Raw genomic sequence first — 25,636 nt, 5'->3', positions numbered from 1 at the left:
GGGCAGATGGGCACAGGGCAACTGTACCTGTACCTTCACCTCCTGCGGTGGCTGCTGTGGCTAGGTGTGGCTAAGGGGACAGGGCGGAGCCACTTTGTGGCCAGGATCACACAGAGCAAATTCAGCAGAATGAACGTGCTTCTTTCGAAACTTCAAATTCGTATTTAACTTATTTCTTGATGCTGCAACCCTGTTTCCAAATCAAGAAGCCTCTAAGCAATGCCATAGTTGCTGTGTCAGCAATGCCTTAGGCAAGACCTGGTTGTGAGAAGAGAAGTTTGCAAGATAGGACTATAGCTGATAATGAGCTGTGAGCCTACTTTAAAATGAAGCAGTTGTTTAAAAGTTAAAGGCAGGTGTTGGTGTGCACGCCTACAGATGTACACATATTCGGCTATGTACCATACTTAATGTGAAATCTTTTTTGCCAAAAAAACTTGTTCCAAATAATTTCAGTGAATAAAGACTTAAGTTGCCCTAAATGTTATTTAGAGAAAAATCTGTTTACAGTTTGCTGCCTGAAGCTTGGTTAGAGCAAACAGAAGCCCTTTATTAAACTGAGTAGATCTGCTGAAGCTAACAGATTTTTACTCACAGCTAAGATTGTAAGAACTCCTGGGGAGGGCTCCTAAGGTTTAAAAACCCAAGAGCTGGCCTGTGATTAGCAACAAGGTATTTCTTGCAGCAGTGAAATAGTGAGTAAAATATCCCAGGTCTTCAAACATGAGCTTATGTTTTTCAGAAAGGGATTTCTGACTCCAGGGCGAGCTCCTCGTTAGCTGGTGTTTCGACTAGAAATGAATATGCAGCAATTCCCAGGGCACCCTGGTGGGAAGAAGATACTGTAGAAGTCATGTATTTTTCACACATGTAGCAGCAAGACATTTGGAATTTGTACCATGGGGACCAAACATACAGATCCAAATATTTTATTGGTCATAAAGTCAGGAGTCTCAGGGTGAGAGCCAGAGGTTTTTTACAACTTGAGACATGTATCCCCTCAGATACACAGAAATAATCAAAATACGTGGAAACACTAGAGGTGATGAACACCAGAGTTAAAGCCACCATGGTGGGAACAGCTTCGATAATTCTCATTGACATTTCTGAATGAGTAGTATTATGGCTGTGTATGACTATAAATATGAGTGTCACAAATCAGAACAGATGGTCCATCCTCTGGTTGCAAACCCAGCTCAGTTACAAGCAAGAAAACTCCTTCTGCTCTATTTATCAACTCGACGACCATTCATCAGTTGCGCAGTCTTCACGAGTGCTTACTCTGAAGGCTGACTTGGTTAAAAATCAAGTGGGGTTAATTAAATTTGCTCCTAAGGATGCATACATCGTGTCAGTGAAGAGATTGTTCAATATTTGCATTCCTTAAATAGCTGCGTGGCAGAGTTACAAAGAAGTGAAAGCTCCTAGTTTCAGTTTCTCTAAGCAAATGAGAAGCAGCTGGTGAGTGTGGGGTAGGACAGGGATTGAGCAGGGCTAGGTTTAGGAGAAACAAGGTCTCACATGGTTTATGCAAACACTGGCTGCTCCTCCCTATAGAGGAGTACTGGAACTATTTCTCTTTTCTGCACTTGAAATTAATACCTGAGATTGACAACAGAAAACACAGCTGAGCAGCTGAATGCAAGAAATCAATTGCTCTCTTGGGACTTGCCAGGTTACTTGTCTGTAGAAATGCCAAGTTTGCTAGTGCTTTTCAGAAAGAATTGGTTTTAGCACTCAGCAGAAGAAATGTCTGTCTTCATCTTTGAACTGTCCCAGATGCGTTCCACAGCTTGAATCCAGTACTAGAAAACATGGGGAAAAAATATTGAATTTAAACCAACAGAAGTGGATTCAACACTGCCTGGGATGGCGGCTTCTGCAGAGAAGGTCACTGAGCAATGCACGAAAAACCTGAGCTTGTGTTGTTTTTAGGCAAGCAATAGCACAGAAATAGGAGAAAAACCAAGAGTTTGTAGAAACACGTCCTCAAAGAGAGGTTAAGTGATATGTAATAGACACTTGGCGGAAAAGGAGGATTACTTCTCCTTGCGCACTGGACATTTCTGCTGCTGAGAAGTGCTGACTCTTGAACTGTCAAAGGCTCTTTCATTGCTAGTTTTGGACTTCAAAGGCAGAGGCTGCAGCAGCAAAAATACAAAAGCTAAATAAAAACCTGGTACTTTGCTCACCTTAAATTCCATTACTACATTTGTCAAATAAAGAAAAAGAACAGGTGCGGGACATCTGAGCATTAAAATGAAATTTGTTGAACAGTTAGGGATGCTTTTACGGAACAGAGTGAAAACCCAAAGACAGTGACTACTGCCAGTAGTTGTAGCGTCGCCTACATCTGTCTCCTGAAAATTTTATTTCCCCCTGCAATTTTTTCAGTGTTCACAGAATAGTGCAGCTAGACCTGATGGACACGACAATATGAACAGGCGCTGACGAGAGGCAGAGCGGGAGTGTCAGGGCAAGGGTTAACTTGGTGTGCTGGGGTCTGCACTGTGAAACTCCAGGGACACAGTTCCGCTGGGCATGGCACAGGGCCGTGCCCAGGAGCAAAGCTGAAAGCAGTGGAAATGTCACTTCTCTTCCAGTCAGTATTGGTGTGGGCTGTATCTTTGTATTCGAGGCATTTCTGTAGAAGGGTAGGACAAGGAAGTGGGTTTTGCTTTTCCTCTAAAGGCATCGAGCTTCCCCGTTCGTTTCAGTGGGGAGCTCCCAGTCCCAGAGCTTCCCCGTTCGTTTCAGTGGGGAGCTCCCAGTCCCAGAGCTTCCCCGTTCGTTTCAGTGGGGAGCTCCCAGTCCCAGAGCCATTTCTCAGCAGCAGTGCCTGCCGCACGCGAGCGCTTTCCGGAGGCTGATATACCCTGGTGTGCAGCTGTGCAGGGCGGATCCCTGTAGGAAGCCCTTTGCCCATCCTGCCCTGTCTCCAGGGTTGGACGCAGTGCCTGGTTTCTGCTGACCGCATGAGGTCCGTGCAGTACTGCAGTGGTATGCTCTCTCCAAGCCTTTGAACCCTCAGAGTCTTCATTCCTCGTCCCATGAGTGCCCCCAAGCCCACTGCATCCCCCGAGTCTCCTCAGCTGTTCCTCCCTTCTCTGTGAGAGCTGAGCCATGGGCTGCAGAAGACAAACTCCTCAGATAAAACGTATTTAGTCATGTGGGTTCATTCTTGACTAAGTGCTTGGTCACAAGTAGTTAAAAAAGCCTTTGACACCATTTCCCAAAGTGTTCTCCTGGAGAAACTGGCTGTTCATGGCTTGGATGGTGTACTGCTCACTGGGTAAAAAGAAAGATGTCTGGACAGTCAGGCCCAAAGACTTGTGGTGAATGGAGTTAAATCCAGTTGGAGGCTGGTCACAAGTGGTGTTCCCCAGGGCTCAGCACTGGGGCCACTCCTGTTTAATGCCCCTTAACGATCTGGACAAGGAGATCAAGTGCACCCTCAGTAAGTTTGCAGATAACACCAAGTTGGGCGGGAGCGTTGATCTGCTTGAGGGTAGGGAGGCTCTACAGAAGGATCTGGACAGGCTGGAGCGATGGGCCGAGGCCAATTGTATGAGGTTCAGCAAGGCTGAGTGCCGGGTCCTGCACTTGGGTCACAACAACCCCATGCAACGCCACAGGCCTGGGGAAGAGTGGCTGGAAAGCTGCCTGGCAGAAAAGGACCTGGGGTGTTGGTCAACAGTTGGCTGAATATGAGCCGGCAGTGTGCCCAGGTGGCCAGGAAAGCCAATGGCATCCTGGCTTGTATCAGAAATAGCGTGGCCAGCAGGGACAGGGAAGTGATCTTACCCCTGTACTCGGCACTGGTGAGGCTGCACCTCGAATACTGTGTTCAGTTTTGGAGCCCTCACTGGAAGAAAGTTGTTGAGGTGCTGGAGCGTGTCCAAAGAAGGGCAGCAAAGCTTGTGAAATGTCTAGAAAACAAGTGTTATGAGGTGTAGCTGAGAGTACTGGGGTTGTTTACCCTGGAGGAAAGGAGGCTCAGGGGGGACCTTATTGCTCTCTACAACTACCTGAAAGGAGGTTGTAGCGAGGTGAGTGTCGGTCTCGTCTCCAAAGTAACAAGTGATAGGATGAAGGGAAACAGGCTCAAGTTGCGGCTGGGGAGGCTTAGATTGGGTATTAGGAAAAATTTCTTCAGCAAAAGGGTTGTCAATCATTGGAACAGGCTGCCCAGGGAAGTGGTGGAGTCACCGTCCCTGGAGGTGTTTCAAAGATGCTCAGATGTGGTGCTTAGGGACATGGTTTAGTGGTGGACTTAGTAGGTCAGGTTAATGGTTGGACTCAATGATCTTACAGGTCTTTTGCAACCTAAATGATTCTATGATTCTTCTATGATTCTACAGAGTCCAAGACTTTCAGGGTTCCTACAGGCCAGCCTGGGAAAGGCATTTGTGCATGGTGGGCTACTCTGGCCCAGGATGTGACCAGAGCCAGCAGCTCTTCCTGTGCTTCTTGCCTTACATATTCCTTTTCTCCCTACAGTGGTGATCAGCGTTCCTGTAATCCTCCTGGGTAGCCTGACCTTGCTTGCAAAGTCCATACATTTTCTTTGCCCACCAAGTTCCAGAAGGAGATCCCTGTTCAGCCAATGAGCCTGCTGCCCTGCTTGCTTGACTTACAACACATTGGACTTGCTTGCTCCCGCACTCTTAAAAGATGGCTCTTAAAACGTGACCAGCATTTATGGACCCGAATACCCTCACAAGCAGATTCCCAGGGGACATTACTAACTGGTTTCTCAAGCAGCCTAAAGTCTGCTCGTCCAAAATCTGGGGTAGGAGCGCTGCTGACAGCTTTTCCCATATCACCAAAGATTTTAAACTTGACAGTTTCATGATCACTGTGGCCAAAATAGCCACGATCACCGCATCGCCCAAGAGACCATCTCTATTTAGAAACAACAGATCTAGGACAGCACTTTTCTGAGTCAGCTCCCTTAGTATCTACACAAAAAAAGTTATCTTCAGCAAGATTCAGGAATTTCCTGGGCCTGTTGTGTGGATGTGAATCTGGATCTCACCCATGGGTAAGCTTTGCCTGGGCCCGATGGGTTCATCTGATTAAGAGCACAGGCATCTGCGTCTGAACCAGGTTTCCAGATTGCCTTCATGGCAACAGAGAGATAGGAACTTCTATGGCAACTAACCACAAATAAAGTCCACATACAGAAATAGGTGGAGGGCTTGAAACTGGAAGTCTTCTTTCTCTCCAAAAGCAGCATAATGTGATGTGCTTAACCATGCACGCCTTCCCTTCCACCTGTGAGGATTCCCATCATTCCTCTGGGAGATCCTGTAGGTTTCTGCTGTTCTCCTGGACACCAGCTCGTGAACTACTTTCTGCTGAGCTGTCGTCAGTAAAACTGCCCAGAAACCTCAAGGAAAATTACTCTGGCAGCCCTGGAATTCACATATTCCCCATGGCACTGCAAGATTTGAATTCCTGCATGATTCTGGACTGTCTTGCAAGGAAGGGCAAATTCTTAAAACCTTCTTTGCATCTGAAGCCTTAATATGTTGATTATCTGTCTAAAATGCATTTGGCTAGCTTTCCTTTGAAAAGGACAAAACCCACAGAATGAAATGTTCAAAATGCACTAACAGGGTGGGTCTTTGAGACAGCAGAGAAAGACAGGTGAATAGACCAGCTTGTATTGTGAGCCATGTAAAACAAAAGTTCAAACCATCTCTGACTTCCAGCCCACTTGCCTGGGAAGATCTGTGGGTGGATGTCTCAGCTGCATGGCCAGGAGTCCTCGTCTTCCTTCTGCTCTCAGTGTTAGCCTTCATCCTCATTTTTTTGTTCCCAAGACACCTCCCCTCCCCTCCCCTCCCCTCCCCTCCCCTCCCCTCCCTTCTGTCTCCTCTTTCTTTGGATTTGATAAAGGCAAAAAGGTCACCATCCATGATGAAGCAACACCTGGGCAGGAAAAGGCTTTTAGCCCAGCTTGCCATTCGGGAGGGGTGATGAGAGACTGCAAGGGCTGAGCTGGGGCTGCAGCCGGTCAGAGGGGCCAGGGCCCACTAAACCATCGCCGCCTCATTTTCCCTCTCGCTCTGCACTGGGGGTGGGGTCCTCCCCTCTTCTTCCTCACACCGGCTCAGAGCCGTTAGCTGGGCCTAAGGTGGAGGAGAAGCTGCCTCCAGGAAACAGTTCCTGAAAACATTTGAGCTGCTAGTAGCTTGCTTGGTTTTTTGGTTGGTTTTTTTTGGGGGGGGGTGATTTAGTTTGCTTTGGTTTTTTTATAACGCTCTTTTTCTAACTCACAGTCTGATGTTTATTTGCCACTGAGGCCTTGACTTGACTTCCAGTCCATTGTCTCCATAAACAGAGACATCGTGAAGGAAACAGAAGGATTCTGCCCTGTCTACTGGGTCTCATGCAACCGGTCAGAAATCCCCACGGAACAGAGGCAGACCCTGGCTCTGTCGCACTTGCTGCGTCTCTCAGAAGAAACACTCCACAGATGCAGATTTGGGCTGAATGGTTTAATAACTCCTAGACCAATTTTTCCAAAATTACACACATCAGTTACCATCAGTCATTTGATCTCCAACAAGTAGCTCATTAAATTGGCAACAGATTATGAATTGACTTTTTATCCAGCATCTTGTCCCTACAGGTTAAAAGACAACCTCATATATTCTTAGTTCTTACTCAGTGAAGGCTCCTCCGCTCTATCAGTGTGTCACAGGATGGGTTGTCACTGATGAACACAACAGAATTTATGGGTTTATGGTTTTCAGACTGACTGGCTGAAACCGGAGTTGCTTTTTCACTTTATCCTCAATCAGGGCCCGATTCTCTCCAGTGAATCCCTGCCCTGTCGTGCCGTGGCACAGTGTCTTCCATGGTGGTTACCCAGGAGGGCCACACAGGTTCAACCAGCCACAGCATCTCCCTTCACAAACTGCAGCCAGCAGGAGCTACACACAACCTCCTTAAAGCTACGTGATGTTTAATCTTCACGAGAAAAGGGGACACCAAGAGAATAGATCTGAACAGAAAATGTGAGTCAGTTTGTCTTCCTTGAGGGTGCTGCATTAGGAGCTGAAGCTCCTGAAGGCTTAGGGAGTCCCTGCAGTCCGAGGTAGATCTGACCCCTTGTAATCCTGCTGTAAAACCTCCAGGTTTGAGCCTCTCGGGAGAAAACTGTCTTCAGGCTCCGTGCTGGGCTGAATTACAGCATCAAGGTAAACAGGCAGGAAATGCAAACCAGGGGGAGTTACTCTTCCCTCCTCTGTGCACTGCCTGACAAACCTGTAACTCAGTCCATTAAGCTCAGGCCATGGTCAGTGTTTATAGTAATTTTAATACATTCAGTAAACAAGTCACAAAAAAATATATTTAACAACATTCAGGTGTTAGTCACGCACAGACAAAAATGAGAAATGCAAATCCATTCTGTGCATTTTCATTTCTTCTTCTGTTATTCTTGTTGCCTGGCTTTTCTGAAGCCTTTGCCTCCCTGTTGTATTTATTTTTCTGTCTTTCATTTTCTTTATTTCTTATATTCTCTGAAAGTCACTGCATTTTAATCTACATATAATAAATATATAATATATTACATTTAACTTGGTCACGGACAATCTTTATCATTTCTAAACCTAAGCTCTAGATTTTTAGATTTGGTAGTGTGGGGTGATCTGCCACAGTTTCCAAAAAAGGTTAAAAACACCGGAATAAAGACAAGACCATGAAGAGCCCCGAACAAAATAACGAGGAACATGATCTTGAAGAATGTCCTAAAGATGTAGGTCTTTGCTGCAGCCAGGACAACTACTCCTAATATAGTAGAAACTGCACCTTGTAAGACTGGGTAACCTAGCAGGGACAGAACTTCAACTGCTCTTTTGTTGGCTGATGACTCTGTGCTCGTTACAAAGGCATAGGAAATATGAGCAGAAAAATCGACTGAAAACCCTATGCAAATGACCAGGTTGATCATGGATATGGAATCCAGGTTGACGCTCCAAAATGTCATGAAACCAGCAACACCAACGATAACAGAAGCTATAGCAAAGGTCACCCACAAGCAACACAACGGGTTGGGAATAAGCCAAAGGGAGACAACGAGCATTGCCCCGGCAGCAACAACAACGTTCTGAACGGTGTTCTGCACTATCACCAGGTACTGGTCGTAGTAGATGAACGCGGGGTGGTACACCATTAAGGGAATACTGCACTGCCTGGCTGTCTCTCTTAATTCGTTGAGAAGATTCTTCTCATCAACAGCTGAGGTCACGTTCACCGTCTGGATGAAGAAACGTGAAGCTTCTATTTTATCCTGAGTCTTGTTAACGTCCCACTCAAAACTGGGAACATTTCTGAACAGCTCAGACAAGTGACTAATGAAAATAGTCTTATTGTTTATATCTATTGAACCATTCTGGGGACTGCTTGTGTATACTCTCAGCCATGACTCTGAGTAGTTCTTATCTACATAGGAGATGCTCTCTAGTTTCTCGGTGCAGTTCTCAATGCCCAGACGAACAGTCTCGTTCCAGTAATCTACACTTTCGGTAATGACAACCATGACCCTGGGCCCATACGCTGAGAAGTATTTGCTATCGTCATCATAGTACGGAACAACATAGGAGTCATCACTTGCCAGATTTCGAAGATCGATGCCTTCCCTGATCTGAGTACATCCATAAATACTGCCACCCAAATATGCTCCGTACAGCAACACCACAAGTAGCTTGACCCATTTATTTGTAAAAAAAGGACCATAATACTTCCTAAAGAATATGCTCATTGGGTGCTCACCTTCTGGCTGAGGTGACTGCCTAGAACAGTTGCCTATGCAGCAAACATTGTACCAGCAGGACTTCTCTGCCTGGTCTTCATCCAGTCCCACAGGCATACAAGTTAGCCAGTGTCGGTTTCCTTGCTCCCTTTTATGATTTAATACAATAATTCCCCCAAAGAAGGTCATGGTATATATATAGCAGAAGACAAAAGCAGTGCCCGTATAGAGGCAAAATGATCTCACGGATGGAAAAGCAGTCCAGGTGCCAACGAAGAAGGCCAAAACATCTGTGAGCGTGGTGATGGTCACAGAAAGTGCTGCTTCTGCGTAAGTCTCTGCCAGCAGAGATTTAACATTGGATTTCTCTTTTCTTCTTGAACTTTGTTCCCAGCATGCAATCATGATGAACATGTCATCAACACCAACTCCTGCAAGAGGAGAAAAAGTTAACGCTGCATTGCAAATGGCAGCTTCCACTAACACCCAACAAAAGTACAAAATGAATCACATTTAAGTCGGCATAACATTTTGAAAAAGCAACCTAGGCTGTTAACATTGTTTTAGCACTGATGCGAGTTAAGCAGACATAGGAAAACAAATCATTTGTGTGTAGCTGACTTTATTACGTTTCAGAAACTCCTGGTGACCTGATGGGCTGTTGATCCCACACCCTACCCTGTCAAAGGACTGGGCACACCTAGTCCATCTCTGACAAGCACATTGTATCTGCTGTCCCGGCATCCAGTAATTTAAATACATTCCTTATTCTGATGCGTAACTGCCCCGATCACTGGAAGCACCCCCCATTATCTCTCGACTCTCTCTTCACCACTGCAACAAATTAGACCAATAATTTCTTGCTCTGCCTTCAGTAGAGAGAGAGAACAGCTGCTATGTGCATGGGAGAACAGCGATCCCAGTTCTCCAGTGGTTCACTTTTTAACTCTCTTTGCTCTCCACTTATCTTCTCTCCAGTATATCTTCAAGCATTTCTTCATGATTTACTATTCATTCATCTTCACATTATACTGATGCGCTCACATATATATTACCCACCAGAGTCCTGGGAAACCCTGCCAGGAAGACTGGGTCCTGGGTAGAGTTTTCACTAAGACGCAAGAGTAGGTAAGTGAGCCAGAGTTCAAAAAAGGAAGAGCCAGTGTGCTTCTCCCAGCTCTGGTAACTCTCGAGACCTTAATCACAGACCTTACAGTATTTTAATCACACAAAAAGGGAAAGTCTGAGCAGAGGAGCAAGCATAGATCATATAGCTAAGCATAAAAGAATAAATGAAATCAACACCTGCTGCCTGAACGGGCAATTGCCAGTAGACATGCAGAGATGAATTAAGCAGCACGTCAAAAGGTACTAGTGGATGGCAGCGAACCAGACTGCTTCCAGAAAGGAGGCAGGCATCAAAGCAATTCATCTGATGTACTGGTAATTTGTTTACTTTAATGCAAGGAAGACAAAACTCTGCATGTTATTTATAACGACCCGAAGAGACGGGCTTAAGCCCTTTCCCAGGTACACAAAAGGGTCCTTCTGAAATTCAGAGCCTCTGCAATTGATGAGCAAACAAAAGCAAATAGAAAATGCATTCCGCAGGAAACAAAGAAACGATGCGTGCCTTAATGAGCATTTGCATTAGACATCTAGCATGATGCAGAGCCTCTATCAACCTGGGAGTTCTATGTGCTTTCCTCAGCATGAGACCAAGATCAAGAAAACATCACACGGATTTATCATACAGGAGGTCAGATAAGGGTTTTAAGAGCAGTAATTTATTTGCAGCAATACTACCTCATGTTATTTGGGAAGTTCAGCACTGGCTGTCAGGCAGTCTGTGCAACTGCAATACTAACTGCCTTGCCTTTTGGGGAGAGACGGTTGCACAAATGGTGCATCACTTCAGTTGGATAGCTGAAGGAGACTGTTAAGCACACAGTCATTATACTGCAGAGGCAATTTCGTATCTTAACAAAACAAGATGGATTTCTTATTTGAAATGACAGTCCTGCTCGTTGCTTAAGCTGTACTCAGGCCCAATTTTATCTTGGCCAAAGACTACACTCTGAAAACGGGACATAAAAACTTACAGTAACTTACTTCCCATAGTCACCTCCTAAGACAGGTGCTGGATGAAGTCCGTGCTAGGGTAACACGAGCTGCATGCTGGAGGACACGATCCCCGGTGCTGCTCTTGAGCTACCCCGAGGCTGACTAACAGCAGAGAAGTGGCGTGCTCTCACTGTACCGCAAAAAGAGGCGGTCAAGAGGTGGATGCTTTGGGGGAGACCTCTGCACCTGCTTATGATGCTGACAAATTCAGCAGTCCCACAGATCAGTGCTAACAACAAACCGGTCTGGGGTGGACAAATTTATCCGGAGCTAATGAGACATGTAAATGCTTAGAGTACACCTACAGAAAACAGCAGGGGATGACACAGGGGAATGCGGTGACAGAACCCGGCTGAGCTCACCTCAAGTATTAGCGCTAGTTAAACAAATGATTAATCGCCGTGGCTAAGTTACCAGGGTCGCTAGAACAATGCCAGAAGTGCTAACCCTACCACCCACTCATTTCTAGTTTTCATGCTGTCACAGGGGAACTAGAGCAGGCATCGCTTTTTGGGGAAAGCTGCCCTTCCGCCGGAGCCCAGCTCCAGCCCCAGCGTGGGGACACTGAGCTGAGCGGCTCGCCGGCTGCAGGAGCTCAGAGGCGGCCGCACCTCCGCCTGTCTCCTCCCCTCACTGCAGCATGGGACCGCGCAGGATCTGATGCTCACATCGTAAAAGACTAACACCATCAGGTTGTTTTAGCTCTGCTTTAGTCTTCGTATCTCAATCTGAGTCGCTTTTTCTACTTACCCAGAATAAGAAATGGTGCGTTTGCTACAGTGACCACAAATGGCACTCCACAGAAGAGCATCAATCCAAAGCTGCTTAATACAGCTAAACCGGCAGAAACCACTCCACAGCATGCAAGCCAGACATTATTTCTTATACAGCTCAGTCTGAAAATATTTTAAGGAATATCTTAGTTACATGTCACATATTTCACCAAGGTGCTTGGCATGACAAGTGCACAGCTACCAACGATACCCTGTCTGTGAAGAGAACTCTGCATGAAAGCTGCTATTTGCTAGGAGAGCTCCCAGGTGGCAGCACTGGACAAGATTAATGTATCGAGGAGGTGCTACACACATTATTACTGCTGGCCAGTTATATACATAGGAGTGATGATGTTTACTGATCTTTGCATCAGTAACAAAAGAGCTGTCAAAGTGATGACACGTAAGCTCTACCAGCGAGAGGCTGGAGTTAGCGTGACCCCCAAAAAATGATGAATTTTTAGAAGCTCTTTCCTTTACCACGGGGTCTTGGCATAGTGTATCAGTGTAGTAGGGAAGCATCTCCCAGGCAGCAAGTGCTGTGCAGAGAAGCTTTCTCAGCAGACAGACAGGCCACCACCAGCCATTTGCCAAGACGCCCCCAAGGGCTGGCTCAAGGATTCCCCATGAAACGCTGCCAGGGGGAGACTTCACACCATACTGAGGGGATAGAGTCACCTCCTGCCTGATTAGTAACATTTTCCAGGCTGTCAACCATTTCTGAACTCTGAGAGAGCCTCTTGCTTCCAAGGCAAGAGGCATGTGTTTGTAAAACCACCCTTGCCCCTTCTGTGCTCACAAACGACTGTAGCCAGCACCAAGGAAGGGTGGGCTCAGTTCTTTGTGCAGAGCAGGGAAGGCTCAGCTCTACTAGCGAGCAGAACACCTAAAGCTGCATCCAGACTTGCAGTAATCTGGGAAGCTAGTGCTCCTTCACCTGTAACGTAACTCAGCAGGTGGCAGAAAAGAAGCACAAACAGATCTTAACACGGTATCCTTCTCCTCCCTCCCCAGCTTCCTTCCCCTTTTTAACTGATCTTTACAAAGAATTAGTCTCTATCTGTTTGACTTTCACGCATCTTTTTGGTGAATGTTTCCACTGAGTAGGCCAAGTTAAGCCAGTGAGTTTTACTCAACAGAAGAGCTTGTGTGGAATTCTGCCGCTGCAGGCTGGCTAGATGACACTTCTGGCCCCCTTCCCACTCAGGGTAAAGTAGAACCTTTCCATCGTTAAAAGTGTCTCCTTTGGCACAGTCTTTTTCAGTGCCAAAGCTACAGCATCTCAGACCTCTTTGAAAGGTAAAGGGTAGGGGGTTGTTTCAGCGTTTAAATAGTTTCAAAGCCATCAGCTGCACCGAGGATGCTTATGACGTGGGGAATACAGAAATGGCCGATGGCTTCAGAGAACAGACAAGTGGCTACAACCATTCAAGCCGTGCATCTCTGGACTGAACGCTTGTTCGGGTATTTGTCTGGCACGTGTCATGGACCCCGTTTAAGCAGTTGGGAACTACGCACAAGTAGGAGAGAAACAGCAAAGGTATACATTTTGCCTATTGCTAAGCGTCCCGTGAAGTCTGCAGCTTCAAGAACGGCTTCACCTGACAAGAGCAGAGACTGACGCTGGCAAGGTGAAGCAGAGCAGCGGTCACTTCGCAGTGACCCATAGCTTAGGACGCGTTTTACCTTAGGAGGCATTTTACCTTAAGCAAGAGACGATTGAAAAGGTTATCGTCAGGAAATAGGTTATGGAGAAGAGTGGGATGATGCTCTTGGCGTTTCCTTCAAACTCCTCTTGTCTGGAGAGCGAGGTAAAGTAAGTCACCTGCCGTTAAAACAAGGCCAGAAACGCTGAGGCGCTTTGCCCCTCCTGCTTGGTCCTTCCACACGCGCACGGGCGACGCCAACCATCACCCTGGCTCCGAGGCCAGCGCACCCCGGGGGGCGGCCAGCGCGTCCGCGGCCCCCGCGACTCGGCTCCGCCACCGCCTCCTCTCCCTCTCCGCGACGCGGCAGCCCTGGCCCCTCGGGGCTCGCCCGCCTGCGCCCTACCTGAATGGAGGCGAGGCCCATGGCCGCCAGCTCCGCCGGGCCGTCCCGCAGGAAGCTCTCCAGCCACCGCCGGCTCGCCGCCGCCGCCGCCGGGCCGTCCTCCCGCAGGTAATACATCAGCTTCAGGGCCCGCGCCGACAGCACCTGCCCGCCGTCCGCCGTCCGCACGCCGCCCAGCGCGGCGCCCAGGAAGCTGCAGTTGTGGACGGGGAAGGTGAGGTTCTCCAGGGCGGCCGCCGCCTCGTCCAGCAGCGGCAGCAGCGGGTTGGGGCTGGCGCAGGCGCCGCCGCTGCGGGCGCAGACCTGCTCGTAGCCGCGGGCGCGCATCGCCGAGTCCAGCCGCAGCACGTCGCGCCGCGCCGCCGGGCCCAGGACCGAGCCCCCCTCCGCCGCCACGGCGATGAGGGCGGCGTAGGCGCCCTCGGTGGGCAGCCGCGGGGCGGAGAAGCGCTCCGCGTCGTCGGTGGGGAAGCGCCGCCGCACGAAGTCGCGCTCGGCCTTGGCGGGACCCCCCGTCGGCGTGAACTGCCCCTCGATGTCGTCGGCCTGCCGCTGCGGCAGGAAGAGGAAGCCGGCGCCCAGCCCGCCCGCCAGCAGCAGCGGCACCAGCACGAAGGGCCAGGGCTGGGCGGCCACGCCGCTCCCCAGCGCCGCGAAGAGCCGCCTTAGCGGCCGCTCCACGCAGTCGGTGGGGCGGCAGCAGCTGTCCCCCGCGGGGCGCGGCGGCTTCGCCATGGGCGCGGCGGGGGCCCGGGCGGCCTCACGCCGGGGCCCGCCGGCGCGGCCTCTCCCTGCGCCGGAGCTGAGCCGCCGCCGATGGAACGAGCGTTTAACAGCGGCAGGGCAGGTGGACGCGCCCTCCCCCGCTGCCCCTCCCCGGGGCTTCCGCCGCCTCCCGCCTCGGGCAGGCGGGAGCAGGAGCGTCCCCCCGCCGCGCCGCGCCCCGGGCTCGGGTGTCCGCCAGGAGGAAGAGCGGGCGGGCGGGCGGACAGCTGCTGCCGTCGCGCCCCCGCTCCCGGCTGGCCGCGGCCTCGGCCTCGCTCCCGGCCCCCGCCAGCCCTGCGCCGCGCGGCCTCGGAGCCGTGACAGCCCGCGTGGTGCCGGCTGCTGCCTGGAGCCCCGCTCTGCCACCGCGCTCTTCTCGCGGTGCAGGCTCTAGGCCCGGCTTAGCCAGGCCCGGCTTAGCCTACGATTAATCCTCTAGAGCAGGGTCCTTAACCTTTCCTTCACCACGGACCCCCTTTAAATACCTTTTGTGGCCGCGGACCACCAAGACTTGATTCACAATTTAAAGCACGAGACTGCATCAAATACTGATTTCAGTTTTCTCATGAAAGGTCTTCAGATTTGGAGAGAAGGGGAAATAAGTTAATCTGTTAATGCACACGCTCCTAATACCTTTATTGCAATGATTCCATACAGATTTAAAATAATAGCATCAACACTCTTCTTGCTCAAATGGCCCATTTTATGGTATTTTAACATCGAATTCGATGCCAATTTTTACATTAAAATTGGATGACAAGTTTTTACAATTCTTCTCACCTCCCCCCTTGTTTGTCTGTGTTCAGTCACCATATATTTTTGTTTACAGGTCCAGGGCCACCACTTGGAGGAACAGACTTCAGCCCCGTTGTGGCCCTAAAGAGGGCCGCTGGGTTAAGAAAATGTCTTGAAGAGAAAAAGCGCCGGGTGAAAGTGGGTCCCACCAACCATACTGGCACCGAATGTACTAGTGCGTCAGGGCAGGCGGTGGAGGGGCTTGAGTATGAGAGGAGCATTGAGGGGAGGGGGCTGTGGGAAGAGGAGGCACAGTGCTTGCCGCGGGTCAGACCAAATGTTTCTGGGCTGGACGTTCCCCACGCCTGCTTTAAGCCTCCGTGGATCCCCTGTGATGACATTGCAGCCCCCCCGGGATCTGCTGACCACAGGTTGAGAACGACTGCTCTGGACTTCATCGACCTCTTTAGTGTTCCCCCAAATCTGCTGCAGCCATTGCTTCACCACTAAGGATCTGGCTGGGCGCAAAACACAGAAGGTACGTTTGTCTTGCTGTGTTTGCTGTCTTGGTAAACAAGTTTACAAAATTGTTTGTAAGTGAGAGCTGAAGAAATAAAGAACTTTGAAACAAGGTTTGGTGATTGCAACGGGAAGCCACAAACATCTCTGTGGTGTGGAACACCAGAGATTTGTGCAGAAACAGTGACAGAAAGCATCTTTCCATGTCCAAAAAATACCCTGCAGCCTGGTGGCATGGACACAGGTAAGTGACAGTGATTTGAATGCCCTCTGGCTGAGGAGAACATTAAGCTCAGATGTGACGCTTCTGGAGAGGTGTCTGGCCAATTAGCTAAAACGTTGCAGACAGGCACTTCTTCTTCTTGCCCTTCTTTAGAAGGAGCAACTTGCCCCTTTCCTGGCAGTACTTGCAGAGAAAAGTTGCAGGTATGTGTTCTCTCTCATCCTAAGGAGACAGGCTTGCCGCCTGTGAGCGTAAAACAGCCAGCCAGGCTCTGAGCAGCGTTACAGATCGCCCGCTGTGCCCAGCATCTAGCGCAGGTTGGTGATTCCTTCCTCTGTGCGCAGATGTTCTGAGGGAGGTATGTCAGTTCTGAATTTTTCTGTGGGAGACAGGCACTTGGAAGTTATTTCCTGTAGCTCCTAGCTTGTCGAAATCCAACAGTTTTAATGAATCAGGCCCCAAAGCTGGTGGCATCTCCCACATTTTGTTCTGGATTTACATCATGTTAGAGTAAGAGCTCTTCACACAGGAGGAGTCTGTCCTCAGAAAAAAGGGGTAAGGTATTTGATGTCATGCAGACACTTGATGAATTCTTGTCCAGGAGTGACCCAGCTGGAGAAGACAGCCTCTCTCATGTGGAGATAACGCCAGAGAAAAACAGACCTGTGTCCGGGAGTGAACTACAGAGACACGCCTATCCCCATAGCCAGATGCCAAGAAGAGTTCTAGGATAACCTGGCAGTGGACCAGTTGTGGATGATCCACTGACGTTGCAGCAGGCGTGAGGAGACGGTGTCCAGATAAATGCTTCCATGGTAAAAAACAGCCGTAAGGGGTTACTGTCTTTTTTAAGCTCAACAAGGTAGAAAATAAAAATTGACCACTTCTTATAGCCAATCTCTTTCTGGCTCCTCAGGAGCTGGAGACAAGCTCTGGTAATGATCAGGAGGTAGGAAATGGCCTGGTGGCAGGAGCTACCCCATCAGGGTACCCAGTGCACTGGGTACCGGTAGGTGCCTTTAGTTTAACTCTTTCTGAGGCCTGGGGGCTGACTTATGGCCTGGCAAGACGGCTCACCAAGTCTCAACTCAGAGCGGGCTTCAAGCAGGAGGTACATGCCAGTTTTCTTGCCAAGAATCTGGGTTCTTGTCCTTGTTCCCTGGCCTCTTCGTGCATTTTATATTAGCTTCTAATAGGATAAAATCTGAAATATTCCTTGGGACAGGGCCAGGAACGGGACCACCAGACTCCCAGGCAAGTCATGCTTTTCCTATATTTGTGTATGAAGGCACAACCTCTCTCCTGGCAGTTTCGTTGTGTTCACTGGATCTAAGCCTACTCAAGAGGAAGAGGAATCTGAGCCCAGATCTCCCTTTCAATGGACGAGTGTTTTCTGCTAAGCTACTAGATAAATACCCAGGTGATACTGCCACCTTTTGCTCCCAGGCTTTCAAAGAAAGCAACTGTTGTTCTCTTCCTTTCATAATACAGTTGGTGGTTGCTGGGTGTGTGCTGTGGTTAATAGGGGCATTGGCTCTTCAAGCAGACTTCACGTAGTTTGCATTTCCCACTGGCTTAGAAGGGATTTGGAGGCCAGATGCTAAGTCATGATGGTTCTCTCTGTGTGTGCACAAAACCGTGGGACTTGGATCCAGATATATTAAAAGATGAAAAGATAGGAAATCAGAGAATCCGAGCTTCCTGGTTGGAAGGCTATCTTTGAACTTTAATGTTTAAACTGAATTATGGTGTATGCTGGCTGCAATCTTCTTCTTGGTAGTGATACCAGAATCAAATCAATTTGATACAAGTTGATAACACAGGTGGAAAGCACCTCACGAGGACTGTGATAAAATGCAGACGTGATTTCATTGTGTGTATGCAAAGCACTGCCAGTGTCTTTGCTGTGAAATGCCCAGGGACATTTCAAAGTGAGGTTCCAGTCAATTACTGTTTGGAAATATTGCCACAGAGGTAAATATTCACATTTCTTTGTGTTTCCCAATGCTAATGAAGTGGTGACAAGCAATGCAGACATATACCTGACATGCCAGGAAGAGAGCTGAGAGGCGTAGCTGGTGCTATTCCTGCATCTCGACAAGATCTGTGGGGACCCAGAAATACAATCAATTCGTTTCTAATATGCCCAGTGGCCTCATCTCTACATGGTGTCAGAATGTGCCTAACGTAGGTACATCATCCATTTCAGGCCCACATAAACCAGTCAAGAGCAGCTGTAGGAAACCAACCAACAAACAAACACACAAGCGGGTCCTTTTCACGTGGCTGAGTTGCCTCCCTGTTCCGCAGCACCCACGGTCAGGCCATTTCCCAGGAGGACGGGAGACCTGCGTTCAACCCCACCTTCAAACCGAGGTACCAGAACCTTCTCTCTTCCACAGCAGGGCCCGCCGACCAGCACCGGGGCATTTGTACCCTGCAAGAAGCAAGGAGAAAGAAGAAGGAGAATTCAGCCCAGATCTCCCTCTGGCACAGCCCAGGAAGGCTCGCAGAGGCAGACGAGGCTTTGGTCATGTCTTGAATGCCACGATGGCTCCAGGGCTGAACCCTAGCTGAAGAGACAACGGGACAGGGAGATCAAATGCCTTTTCTAGTGTTTGGGACTTTCTGCACAGTGCTTTGAAATTAAGAAACAGCGTATGGCTGGCTGGTGAGAGTCCCTGCTTTGCAACCTTTTGTGTTAGAAAGCTCTTTTTCAGTTTGTCTCTGCAGCCTCCATTTCCCTCTGCTTGGTACAGGATCCATCTCCTGCTCTACCTGTGCGTCCCTGTCTTTTTTTGCTCACAAACCTAATGTAGAATAACTGTCTATTTGGAAGGGTAGGCTGTCCCCAGTAATGCAGAGAACAAACATGTTCTGGTCTGTCTCTGTATTCCTCTGTCTTCCAAAGATTTACTGAGACTGGAAGTGATTGAAACAATTTTGTAGAATCACGGAATAATTTGGATTGGAAAGGCCCTCTGGCACTCCTCTCATCCAGGCGCCCCCTCAGAGAAGGGCTGACGGGGGTGTTAGGCCAGGTTGCTCAGGGCTGTGTCCAGCTGAGTTTGGAGTATCTCCAAGAATGGGGACTCCAGAGCCTCTGGGCAACCTGTTCCAGTGTTTGACTACCTTCATCGTGATTTCTTCCCCCTCATAAATGTCGGGGTTTTGTAGCGGGGCTGCAGGGGTGGCCTCTGTGAGGAGAGGCCAGGGCCTGCCCTGAGCCGGTCACAGCTATTTCCAGCTGGCTCCAATGGGCCCACTGCAGGGCACGGCTGAGCCCATTCTTGGGGGAGTCTGTGGCACCTCTGTGAAAATGTCTTAAAGTAAGGGTGGTAAACACCAAGCAAAAGGAGAAATAAGGCCAGAGCAGGAGGAGAAGCAGGAAAAAAGACCAGGCTGGAGCAGGAGGAGTAAAGAGAGAAGACCATGTCTGGACAGGGGCTGGAGCCAAGGGGCTGCTTGAGCAGGAGCTGAGAGGTGGAGCCCAAAGGGGCTGCTGCCAGGGAAGGAACCACCATGCACACGCTGGTCCCAGTCTCCTGCGCCGCCCACCGCTTCACCAAAGGGGCTGAGTGTAGCTGTGGTGAGGGGACTGAAGAGCAAAAAGGGCGGGGTGAGGGGAAGTGGTGTCTGAATGGAAGCAGGGGTTTTTTCCTAGGGGTTGGTTGGTTGGTTTTGGTCTTCTTTGATACCAAAATCTGTGATTAATAGATTGTTAATTAGCAAATAAATGACATTCATGGAAATTCCCTAATGAGTAAACAGTTTTTGCTGACAATATCTTACTGGAATTTCTCTTGATACAACTTGTGACAGTTGGTCCTTGTCCTTTCGCAGCACATCTCTGAGAACAATCTGGCTCTGTCTTCTCTGCACCTTTCCATCACATAGCTGAAGACAGCAGGAAGATCCTCCCCACCCTTGGTCTTCTCCAGACTGAATCTATCTCTCTTGGCCTGGTACACTGTGTGCTCCAGGACCCAACCACCATGGTGGCCCTTCACTGCTCTTACTCCAGTAAGCTGATAGCTTTCTTGTACTGGGGACTCCAACCTTGGGCACAGCACTGCCCATGAGGAATGGAGGAATTGTGCTGAATGGAGGAAGAGAATCACTTCCCTTGAAGAGCTCGCTACACTTGCTAATTCAGCCCACTATGTGATCAGCCATCACCACCACAAAGCTATGTTGTTGATGCACTTTCATACACTGCTGACTCATGCTTATTTGTCTGGGTGGTGAATATAGACTTAAAATAAAATTTCTGTGTAAATTCTTATGAAATAAGGTGGAGGAGATATCAACACTCTTTAGTTTCTCAGCAACATGAATATTTGTTTCCAAGCTTGCATTAATGAAAATCCCTATCTGCTCTGTGTTTCATAGGCAGAAAATATCTCTGTGATTTCTGTTCTTTCAAGAAATCCCTGTAGCCTAAAGTAATTTCCATATACAGCTGCAAAGATCTTATAGAATCATGTTATTTGAAATAGCATGCCATGAGATAGCATTTCATATGAGTTCTGCTTTCTTGAAAACATTGTCAGGAATTCTAGATTATTTGTTCCACTGTTTGGAACATTTAGCTTACAAATGAGACATGACAATTTTGCTTTGCTTTATGTTATGTTAATATTGTTCTTTAACTACCTTTTATTTCTCAGCTGTCTGCTTTCATAAAAAATTGTAAAGTAAAATAAATTTCACACTCACAGAACAGTTCAGGTTGGAGATCTAGTCCAAGCTGCCCTGCTGAAAGGGTCAAGTAGAGCAGTTTGCTCATGACATTGTCTAGTCCAGCTTTGGACATCTTCAGAGATGGATACTCCACAACCTGTCTGGGCAACCTATGCCAGTACCTGTTAAGCCTCACTGTAAAAAAGTTTTGATTTGATTCTTACAACTATAGAGGTAGTCTAGAAAAGTTGCAAAACCCCCTGTGAACGCCAGTATGGTCGAGATTGTCTCTCAGGAAGCTCAGAACTGAATTTCTCTTGTTTCTCTATTGTCATAAAGTCTTTGAGCTCAGTGGTAGACTCCTGCTCTCTGGTGAAGTGCATCACAACCAAGTATCAGCAAGCGCTGTGTTTTTTAATTTCAAAATGTAGAGCTTTGTGCTTACACCAGGGATATATGCTTGTGATTTCAAATTCTCAGTCAGAGCAGAGATGGCTTATATTCTGCCCCTCTCTTTGGAATGCCAGGACAGAGGGGCATTTCTGTATCCAGGCTGCCCATGGAAAGTGCTTTGTCAATTGTTTGAGATGCACTGGACCCTGAAATTAAAAAAGTGACATCACAAAGTCTTTTATGCCACTCCTTCCGCTGTAACGCAGCATGGGGTATGCCTCTGCCATTTCTGAAGGAAATTTGACTAACCTGTTCTTTACACTGCCCACCATAACACCTGACAATGACAGGGAAGTTGTCTCCTATCCTATCCTATCCTATCCTATCCTATCCTATCCTATCCTATCCTATCCTATCCTATCCTATCCTGTCCTGTCCTGTCCTGTCCTGTCCTGTCCTGTCCTGTCCTATCTTGCCCTGTCCTATCTTGCCCTGTCCTTTTCTTTCCCTCCATCTGGATGAGGCAGGAGTGCTCTGTGGGCTGCCTAGCTACTGCCTCTGTTTGCATGCATGGACTTTGCTACCTGTGATAAGCAGTGACAGTGTGTGGCCCTTACATGACGTGGGAAACGCAGTGCTTCAAACCCCTGTATCCAAAGTGAGCAGCCTAATTGTCAAGCTGTGGGCTATCAGCTGGGAGATGTGTGCCCTCTGTGCCCCCACTAGCCAGTGTGCAAGAAAGAATCTTGTTTCCTGGTCCTTTGTGAAAATGCCCACAAAGGAACAATGGGAGTGGCCTAGTGATGAGAGCAGCCAGATGGGAGGTGAACTCCTGGTTTCTTCCAGGGCAGCTTATCTGTTTAGAATATACGATTCCAAAGAAAACCCAGAAGTTATTCTGGCACCAGGACGCAGAACAAACAACTTACTCATGTTGGAGGTCTGCTCTTCCTTGCTTTGGGAGCGCACAGTGACTCTGTGAAATTGCCATCTGCTGGCGCTGGCAGAGTGGCTGCTGTTCCTCTGCTTGATGATGAGACTGGTATTTGCTGTGAATATGGTAACCTTAGGTGTTATGTAGGAGGGGTCAACATCAACACAGAGGCAGCCGTGTTGTGCAAAAAGCTGTCACTGCCTTATGTGATGTCTCCAAGCTGTCAATATGTGTTAGGCATGTTCTGAGGCCATTTTGGTGTGAGGCTCTTCAGGAACTTCTACGTTCATCTGAGTTTTCTTTTTTATTTTTGGGAAGAATGAAGTTGCATAAGTGTTTTAACTGTCTGGATGATATGCTGTTTCTGTTGTACTTTATAGTGATGGACAGAATTTCAGCTTATCAGTGTAGGATACCAGAAAGGCAAGGTGAGCTGCCAGATTTTATATTTTAGCTCTGGGAATGTTTCTTTTCAAGCTGACATAAAGAAAAATTCCTATCTCCACTGTGATTTGAAATCTCAAATCATGAGGTTTTCCATGAAGATCACTCTAAATTATACTTTTAAATCCCTGGAGCGCTATGAGTACGATGTAACTACGATGAGGCTGCTGAAGAACCTAATTGGCTTTTGTACTTGTACTTCCTTATAAAAGATCCATAAAATTTCACTTTCCTTCATGCATATAAATGATTTCACAACTTACTTCCATGAGAACTGTAAAAAGTTTGCCTCTTTAGTCAGTGTCTTAATAAGGAGTACGTTATCTTTGTGGGCTGCTTTTTTATTACATACTTGTTTATAAGCTTCCTCGTAAAATGGTCAGTCAGGTCTTGAAGATCTTCAGGAACTGTAAGTGCCCGTTATTTATGGAGAAAGAGTGAAACTGTAGTGCCTCTCTCTTACTCTCACTTTGATCAGCCAATGTCTGTTTGGGCTTTGTAGGTTTTTTTGGGTTTTTGAAACACTAGCTTATTATTTTGAATATTTCAGTGTCAGAGAATACTGATCTGAGCACAAACTGAACTTTGATTCAACAGAGGCTCAGATACATGGCAAAGATATCGAAGGGGCCAACATGAGCATTTATTCTGTTATCCCGGTAAGGGATGACCTTTCATACCCCTCCCCATTTCATTTACGGGAAGGTAGTTTTATACTTCCCTGAGACGGAAAAATTTCTGCCAACCACACAACCAATGTAATCATTGCCTTTCTATGTCAGTGTTTGTGTGCCAACAGGAAGTTAGAGAAGTTATCTCCTATGGCTGTGCATATCAGAGTAATATCTTCTTCTGTTGCTGCTGCACCCATGGAAGACTGCTTGTGTGACTCTATCTGTGCCTATGCCTATATATTTTTATTGACATATGGATTTAAACTTTCTGGGTGAGCTGGAGTGTTTGCAGAAGTGTCAGTACCTGAGTAACCAGCTTTACATACAATATACCAGACACCTGTAGAGAATTTCAGCTTCTTGAACTCCTGCAACTTGGGAGAGCACTTGAAAGACTTCCTGAGGCAAATTCCCATTTGAACTTATCCTCTGGAACACTTATTTTCAACTTTAAGTTAAGGAAGATCCCTAGGCAGTATTGGATTTCAAACAGAAAGTCTTCCTGGGTCTCTTGTGCCCACTGTCCCTTTTTAGCCTCAATTAATATGCATGAGTTTCTTCTCTTGGAAATATTGTGGTGCAGCTCTGTCTCCTGTCACAACTTCTCATAGTAACTGGCTGTTGGCTACAATGTGTAGGTGATGTGTTTGGCACAAGCACAGGATTTTCAGCTCAGCTCAGTACATTGTCAGATAGAATGACTACATCAAGTACAAAGTCACTTTACAAATCTCGGTGTTTGATCTTCTGTTAGTTTTTATCTCCCTTTCCCCCTATATTTTCTGCCTCCCATCTTCTAAAATCCTTCTGCTAATTAAGTAGCAACAGATCCTTGTGTGCTTCAAATCAAGGACTTCTTTCTGATGTTCTATGTTTTTTCTCTTTAAGAGAGGAAGTACGTTTTCTAGATATATTTCAGTATCAACGCTGTGGTATACCGAGAATGGAGAGGTTTTGTATTGTTCGTGTTTGTAACATAACTGTCTCACAGGACCACTCTAAGTATGAAACAGTTAATATTTTAAAATTAGCTGAAGTTTCTGTTGTAAGGCAAAGTTCCTGTTCCACTCTTTACCTGACATGCAGGGATGGTGAGAAAGATGATAACATCAAGAAGCAGCCATAAATGTCCCGCTGTCACCTACTATGGGAAGTCACATGGACAACTAAATAAAAGCTGAGCAGGTGATTTATAATCTGCCTGAAGCATAAGTCCCAGAGACAGCAAGGCCAGGAACTTCACCAAAGCCCCTCCAGTTTGAAACGTTAGCCCTTGCACAGATTTTAAGTGAGAGATACAACCATGAGGAAAGAGTCTGTGTGGGCCCTGAGTGGATGCCAGGGGTGTGGCTGCCAGGGCCTCAGGCACGGAGCACGATGGCACAGCCGAGGGGGACGCCATTCCTCTGGGAGGAGGGGAGAGGCTCCCAGGGGGGCTGTGCAGAGGCTGTGGCTAGGGCCCACCCCCAGACTGGAAACTGCCTGCGCCTGGCCATGGCTCCTAATCTGGGGCCAGACCCCACCTGCAGAGGATGGCCAGGCCTGGCTTTGGCCTGCCCCCATCCCCATCCCCACGGCCATGCCTGCTGCCCGGGGCTGGGGCTGCCCCCACTGCCCCCTGGGCTGCTCTGCTCCCTGGATGGGCAGTGGGACAGACAGGGAATGCCATGTCGCTTTGCTGGAGAAAATAAACCTTGCAAAGGCCTTTAATTCTTCTCTGATGGACAGATGAAAACTATCAAAAAATGTTGTCTATGCAACAGAAATTCCATTTCCAATCAGCTCAATTCCTGAGTATTTATTCCAGTTCTCATACTGAAATTTTGTGGATTTGGCCGTGTCCCTTGATTTGCCCTCCTGAGAGAAGGAAGAAGCTCTTGCCTCTGGAGAAGCAATAGCAGTGCTTTTGATGTACCAAGGGTTGAAAAAAGGAAAAGCCAGAAGCTAATATTATGGCTGGCTGTCCTGGCTCTGCCTGGGATGGAGTTAACTTTCCTCGTAGTAGCCCATATAGTGCTGTGCTTTGTATTGGTCACTAGAAAGGTGTTGATAGCGCATTAGTGTTTTGCCTGTTGCTGAGCAGGGCTCACACAGCATCAAGGCTGTCTCTCCAACCCTCCCTTCACAGGCCAGTAGGCTAGGGGTAGGCAAGGGGTTGGGAGGGCACATAGGTGGGACAGCTGGTCCCAAATGACCAAAGAATGTTCCATACCATATGACATCATGCTTAGCAAAAGGCTAAGAGAAAGGAGGAGTTGGAGGGGGAGGGCATTTGTTATTACAACGTTTGTCTTCCGGAGCAATCGCTATGCATTGTGAAGCCCTATTTCCAGGGAAGTGGCTGGACATCGCCTACAGATGGGAAGTAGAGAATAAATCCTTTTCTTCCCATTGCTTCATGCATGGCCTTTGTTTTTGCTTTATTAAACTGCCTTTATCTTGACCCACAAGGTTTTTTCCATCCTATTTTCTCCCCCCTTGTACTGCTGAGGAGGGGAGGGATAGAGTGGCTTAGTAGACACCTGGCATCCAGCCAAGGCCAACCCACCA

The 25,636-nt window shown here is 48.0% G+C and overlaps 1 protein-coding gene across 2 annotated transcripts; it reads right to left on the bottom strand.

The window, feature by feature from the left end:
- Positions 1 to 6,491: 6,491 nt before the first annotated feature.
- Positions 6,492 to 15,033, bottom strand: PTCHD3 (patched domain containing 3). Of its 2 annotated transcripts, XM_074833387.1 has the most exons (4): positions 13,717 to 15,033; positions 13,368 to 13,489; positions 11,642 to 11,787; positions 6,492 to 9,198 (listed from the first exon to the last, which is right to left on the bottom strand). In XM_074833387.1, the coding sequence occupies exons 1-4, from the start codon at positions 14,449 to 14,451 to the stop codon at positions 7,598 to 7,600; spliced, it is 2,604 nt and encodes an 867-aa protein (XP_074689488.1). In that variant the 5' UTR covers positions 14,452 to 15,033; the 3' UTR covers positions 6,492 to 7,597. The 2 variants fall into 2 exon arrangements, with proteins under 2 accessions (XP_074689488.1, XP_074689498.1); XM_074833397.1 differs by lacking the exons at positions 11,642 to 11,787; positions 13,368 to 13,489 and having other exon boundaries at positions 13,717 to 13,909; positions 14,020 to 15,033.
- Positions 15,034 to 25,636: the final 10,603 nt, after the last annotated feature.

This window comes from Strix aluco, chromosome 1, assembly GCF_031877795.1.
Source record: "Strix aluco isolate bStrAlu1 chromosome 1, bStrAlu1.hap1, whole genome shotgun sequence".
Classification (NCBI taxonomy): domain Eukaryota; kingdom Metazoa; phylum Chordata; class Aves; order Strigiformes; family Strigidae; genus Strix; species Strix aluco.
The sequence above is the reverse complement of the archived record's forward strand: the minus strand, read 5'-3'. Positions and strand labels throughout refer to the sequence as shown.